The following is a 6587-nucleotide window of genomic DNA, read 5'->3' as shown; positions in this document are numbered from 1 at the left end:
CCAGGGCCCCCACCCTCCCCCCCCCTGTCCCCTGCCCCCCCACGCAGACAGGCTGCCGCAGGCACGGGACGGTGCGGGCGCACGCCTGAGAGCGCAATGGCGGTCCCCACGGCACCCCACAGGGCTCCCAGGCCCTGATATCAAGACAAAAAGAGAAAGAAAAGGAAACAGAAAACTTCCAATCTCTGCTGGAGAGGGTCCAGCAAAGGGCTACAGAGATGATGAGGGGACTGGAGCATCTTCTTACGAGGAAAGGCTGAGGGACGTGGGGCTGTTCAGTCTGGATAAGAGAAGACTGAGGGGGGATCTTATCAATGCTGATCAATCCTTCAAGGGAGGGTGCTGGGGGGATGGGAACAGTCTGTTCTCAGTGGTGCCCAGTGACAGGACAAGAGGGACCGGGCACAAAGGTGACCATGGGCAGTTCCATCTCCACCTGAGGAGGGCCTTCTCTGCTGTGAGGGCGGCAGAGCAGTGGCACAGGCTGCCCAGAGAGGTGGGGGAGTCTCCCCCTCTGGAGCCATCCCAAACCCGCCTGGACGCCGTCCTGTGCCACTGCTGGAGGTGCCCCTGCTCTGGTGGGGGTGGGATGGGGGAGCTCCAGAGGGCCCTTCCAACCCTGCCAGTCTGTGGTTCTGTGACCACAGGGGCGTCCTCCTCCACCCTGTCCCCTGTGCAAATAGACAAGGACCTATATGAATGGAAAGAGGTTAACTTTATATTTTTCACCAGTTTTATATTTGTACTTAACTATGTTGGAGCATCTCACACAATTGCCCATATTCCAAAAAAGAACTTCTAATTGTGGAGTCCTTTGCCTATTGTTGTGTATCCAGAAATTGAGAATAGTGCCCAACTTTGTAAAAACAATGTGCTAGTGTAGATGCAAATTCAGTGTTTGTGTGATCTTGTGTATGATCTTTAACCTCTGGCAACTGTGAGTTTTCAACTCTGAAGTATTCATTACTCATTATTATGTACTGTTTGTTCTTTCATAACAGTGGAAAACTAGTAAAAGGTAATGAAGCAGAGCAAATTTGCTCTTAGTTGGAGGGTATTTATTATATGAGAGGATGTAACTAATATTCAGATACAGTTTTGTGGTTTAACCTGTGTGGAATGCCACTAAGGCCTCTCTCTGCTATTAAGCCAGTGCATTTCCTCATTAAAAATGGTATATATTTTTTTTAATACTTGCTGTGATTTCAAGCTCTCAGGCATTTGAGTACAAATAAAAAAAAAAGGTGTCTTGCATTTCAGTTCAGAGTCTGAACTGAATATTTTCTGTTGTTGCTGTAGCACAGTAAAGTTGTTCTCCAGTGTTTTCTCAAGGCAGGGCTCCAGTTCAAGGCTCCCTGTTACTCATCGTTGATAAATGTGAGCCAGTTTATGCCTGTAGCCTATTTGAGACCATTTATTTTACCTTTGTCTTACCGGTTTACTATTTTTAATAGCTGTGTAAGAAGAGATCTTAGTGAAGTGAACTGCTGTAGCAGTTAAAATGAATAATATGACATACCAGTGCATTTTTGCTGTGTTCGCAATAAGCGATTACTGGATGTGTTGCTTTGAAACAGTAAGAGTTGGATATGTTTGCTTTACGAGATTAAATAGTTACAACTGTTTTCTAATTATGGTAATTTCATAGAGCTATCCACGTAGATAAGATCAGGACTTGGAAGCCAAAACTGATTTGGAGCAATAAAAGCACATGGAGAGTTGGGACTGCACGTTGTTTAGGGACCACAAATGAGCTCTGTTGTGAAGTTCGACTTCACAGGCTGGGTTTGGTTAATATTTATCTCCAAGATAGTGAAGAAAATGAGCCAACCAGTTAAACTTCATAAAGATGCTTGATTATTAGTTCGTTGCTAATGGACTCTGTGATGGCAGGCTGCAGGTGGTCCCTGAAGGCAGCACCGCCCTCGTGCTTTTGGATGTCGCACTTTCTGTTCCATCCGTGAATGGCTGGTGTTCTGCAGGACGGTTTGTTTCTTACAGTGATCATAAGTTAGACATATCCCACTGCCAGAAGATGAGCATAGAGGAATTGTCGGTCTCTGCAGATGGGAGTGGTGCAGGCTGACACCAGACCACCGTGGTCCCCGCTTGCGCAGCTTGAGGCTCGCGACACTGCTGTGAAGGGCAGCTCGCTTCCTGGCCTGCGGGTGAAGCCAGTTGGTTCAACAGCACGTTATCTTTAGGAAGAAAGGGGCATCTGTACGGGGACACTGGCTTCCGTTCCGCCGTGTGGCCCCCGCGCCGTGACTCCATGGGCAGAGCCTGCCCTGCACCATGGGCAGGACATCGGGCACCGCAGCCTCGTCAGCCAGAGCGCCTGGGGAAGCCACTTGGGTGCCCGTCCCACCACCCACAGGTCATTAGAGTTGAACGCCTTTGAACAGAGAGAACTTTGTCTTGGACTTGGGTTTCTGCAGCTTAGTGCGCCTTTTAAGTTTCTGTTTAACAGTTCTCCCTGAAAATTAAAATAAGATGTTTAGACTTCTTGGAACTTGAAACCTCTCTTCTCAGTGTTGGTAGTTGTAGCCATAAAGCACTTTTTGTATGTTCAAAACCATGTTAGATACATGTCCTGTTCAGTGCTGTGTTTGGTGTTGGACAATCATAGAATCATAGAACGGTTTCGGTTGAAAGGCACCTTAAAGACTATCTCGTTCCCAACCCCTTCCCCCAGGCAGGGACACCTCCCGCAAGCCCAGGTTGCTCCAAGCCCCGTCCAACCTGGCCTTGAACACCTCCAGGGATGGGGCAGCCACAGCTTCTCGGGGCAACCTGCCCCAGGGGATCACCGCCCGCACAGGAAAGAACTTCTTCCTAATATCTTATCTAAATCTCCCCTCTTCCAGTTTGAAGCCGTTCCCCCTCGTCCTATCACTACACGCCCTTGTAAAAAGTCCCTCTCCGGCTTTCTTGTAGGTGCCCTTCAGATACCAGAAGGTCTCCCCGGAGCCTTCTCTTCCCCTCCAGGCTGAACAACTCCAACTTTCTCAGCCTGTCCTTGTAGGAGAGGCGTCCAACCCTCTGATCATCTTCATGGCCTCCTCTGGACCTGCTCCAAGTCATCCATGTCCTTCTTATACTTAAGATACTTAAGAAAAACTTTCTCAGCAAAGTTTCCTCTTGTTTGTAAATCTATAAAATCAACTGGTATTAATGTAAGCTTTCATAGTTATATCAAAGGAAAAGTATGGATGTATCCCAGTTGGGTACAATTTCTGGGTTCCAGGTGGGTTTTTTAGCCATCTATTCTGTACTCTGCTTATTATTTATTCTTTTTATAAATTTATTATCTTATTTTTTTCAGTTGCACTTTTCATTGGGTCCTGCTCTAACTCATCCTCAGTCCTTACTGATGGTAGCCAGTTTCTAAAGCAAGATTGCCACATATTGTATGTTAGGCAGAAACCGGCATTAATGAGCAAACTGAAGTGCACAAAGATCCACAAACACGTATGTGGGAGGGATTATTTACTTTTTTCCTTTCTATAGTAACACTTGTCAGTAGCTTACCTCAAAATGCTTCACTGAGCAGGTCGGTGCCCAGGCGTGTTTCGATGATGGGGAAGCTGAGGTACAGAAGAGGAAGTGACTTGTCTGAAATCACTCAGAAACCAGCGGCCGTTATCTCCTTTTTGCAAGTCTAACCTAGCTTAGATTAGAAATGCTGTCACTGACTGAATTCACTGCGTGATCTGTAAACAGCAGTACGCTGTGCTCCCGTCGGCGCTCGCAAAGCGCTGCCAGGCGTCCTGTGCACTGGGCTGATGGCTGTTGGGCCACTGGACCGGGGCTCCTTCCTGCCCCCTGTGCCGCGTGCTCCCGCAGCGGCGGCTGCTCGCGTGCCCGCGCCGTGCTGCGGTGGGGAGCGGGGTCCCAGGGGCGTCCCCGAGCCGGGGTGTGCTGCCGGCGCTGTGAGAGCTCAGGCTGCCCGCCCGCCCTCCCGCACCCGATGGCACGTGCTCGCAGCATCCCTCTGTCCCTTCCCTGAGCCCGCTGGCTCTGCTGCTGTCACGAGAAGGGGGCTGCTGAACGCAGCACGGATTCCTGTTTGCCTTTTGCTCCACGGAAAGCTGCTGCTTTTCAAATGTTGCTAATCTTTAATCCATTGCCTTCAATGTGATGTCCTAACGAGGTTATTTGCATGGTCTGGAATGAGGAATTTTGCACCCTGTCATCAGATCAGATGACAGTTTCTCTCTGCTGTGCTTTGAAAGAAACATTTTGAGAGACCTCTTTACAGTACAGTTAGCCCCTATTGATTTACATAATTAAAAGCGTGACTGCAAAGGTTTATTGTGTCTGTCCCCTTCCAGAGTTTCAGGGTACCAGCAGCAAAAAAATGAGTATGATAGGCAAGCTATCCCTCTTTTTTTTTTTTTTTTTAGTTATTCTTCGTTGTGGCATTACAAAGTTTTAGAAATCTTCCCAGTAACCGTGCCCATCTCCTGCGGAGCCGTCTGCCGCACACCCCCTACGGGAGTGCTGGAGGACGCTGTGCCCCCCCTGTGGCAGAGCACCCCCAACCTGCCGGTGCCAAAGCCTGCAGAGAGAGGAGTTGATTTATTATTCTGGTGGGAGCAGCTGGCAGAAAGCAGGCCGCTCTGCCGCTCAATGGCCGTGTGGACAGCGTAGCCTTTGTGCTGGCTGCGACCGCCGAGCGCCGCCGCGTCAAAAATGACTGTGAATCGTATTTCAGATTTTTAACGTGTGTTTGCACCAGCGCGTACCAGATCATTTCAGGATGTTACACTTTTAAAAAACTGAAGTAGTTCTGTAGTTTGTGTCGATTAATTCACAAGTTAATAAGACACGAAACACAACACAGAGACATTGGTAGATGTGTTGTTTGCAATGCTGAATATAGTTAACACAGAGAAAATTTATTAGGACAAAATAACATTGAATGTGTGTTTAGTGCAGCAGCAGATCTATAAATACTGTGTATTTGATTTGGTGCATGACCAAAAAAGCATACTTTGTAGGGTTTTTAGTATGATAATTGCATCCTACTGCTAGCTACTTAGTATTTAAGATACTTGCATTATACAAGACTAACACTTGAAATAGCGTGATGGATTTGCACACCTCCTGTATTAAATACATGTGTATATATACCATAGTGTGTGTGTGTGTTACTTAAATGCTTTTGTAGATAAGATATTCCATAAATAAAAATATCAAATGTGACAGCTAATCAGCATTCCATCGTGAGCTAATTGGAGATATTTTATAAAAGTGGAAAAACCCACTTAACAAATCAATTCAGATATGTGAACTCTTCCAACTCCCAGACAAGGAGATGTTTTGATCCCTTTCATGGTGTTGGGCCCTCTTTGAGGTGAGTTGGAAGAGGTTATGTATTTGCTTTAAATGCCTAGGAACTAATTCATAGTTTACAAAAGAAAATAAAAGCTAAAAGCATTTGGTAATTATTGTGTATTATGAGTATTTTATGTGCGTATAAATGATGCTTTCCTCATTGCTTACTCCTGGTCTGCCAGCTACCTCCCGGATAACTGCTCCTTTCAGAACTGCCACATCGGGATTGATCTCACTTGTGTTGTATGATAATAGTTGTGACTGCAGCTTTGTTGATAGTTGTTTATCTGTTTGTTTCAGGTTGTACATGCACACAAGCCCCACTTCATGGCTTTACACTGTCAAGAATTTGGAGGAAAAAACTATGAAGCTTCCATGTCTCATGTGGACAAGTTTGTTAAGTAAGTAACAGGAAAGTTATAATATATAGTGTGATATATAATTCTATGCAGAAGTAATTAGATGGCCAAAGTATATAAGCTTTGAAATATTTTTCAACTTCAGCATGTCACAGGAGCTTGCAGAAGGAAGTGACTAGGCAAATGTTTATGCTTCGTGTTGTTTAAGTTATCAGGAAAAGTAGTAAAAGTCTCTTCTGGCCATGTCCTGGCAGGCTACTCCTGCAAGATACGGACTATATATCTCCCTTCTGTACCATCTCTGGGATGAAGGTCACTGTGCGCAGTAATCAAACAACGCCCTGTTTGGAGAGCACCTCCAGGCTCTGCACGGGCGGCGTACGGCCGCGCTTCTGCGCGGGGGTTGTGGTCAGCACATCCCGGTGCCGTCTGACAGCGCTGACGTTTGTAGTAGCTGGTGACGCTGAGGAACTGGTGGGAGCTGGGCAGAAGGTGCTGCGGTAGGAGTCTAAGTGGAGCACAATTGATTTACAAAAACTTACCTTGTAAGTTTTGGCACCCACGAGAAAGCTGGGGAGGGACTTTTTACAAGGGCATGTAGTGATAGGATGAGGGGGAATGGCTTCAAACTGGAAGAGGGGAGATTCAGATGAGAGATGAGGAAGAAATTCTCTCCTGTGGGGGTGGTGATCCCCTGGGGCAGGTTGCCCCGAGAAGCTGTGGCTGCCCCATCCCTGGAGGTGTCCAAGGCCAGGTTGGACGGGGCTTGGAGCAACCTGGGCTGGGGGGAGGGGTCCCTGCCCCGGGCGGGGGTGTTGGAACGAGATGATCTTTAAGGTCCCTTCCAACCCAAACCATTCTGTGATTCTATGCCTGTATTGTTACCCC

The 6587-nt window shown here is 47.2% G+C and overlaps 1 protein-coding gene across 1 annotated transcript in view; it reads left to right on the top strand.

Annotated features, from left to right (window-relative positions):
• INPP5A (inositol polyphosphate-5-phosphatase, 40kDa) overlaps positions 1-6587 on the top strand; it is a 184681-nt gene that overhangs the window by 12674 nt on the left and 165420 nt on the right. Inside the window, exon 4 of the mRNA XM_009892737.1 lies at positions 5641-5741. Coding sequence (XP_009891039.1) covers positions 5641-5741 — 101 coding nt within the window. The remainder of the gene's footprint in view (positions 1-5640; positions 5742-6587) is intronic.

This window comes from Charadrius vociferus, unplaced genomic scaffold (genome assembly GCF_000708025.1).
Source record: "Charadrius vociferus isolate BGI_N301 unplaced genomic scaffold, ASM70802v2 scaffold38, whole genome shotgun sequence".
Classification (NCBI taxonomy): Eukaryota; Metazoa; Chordata; class Aves; order Charadriiformes; family Charadriidae; genus Charadrius; species Charadrius vociferus.
Note: the sequence above shows the minus strand (reverse complement) of the source record. Positions and strands in the feature narration are given on the sequence as shown.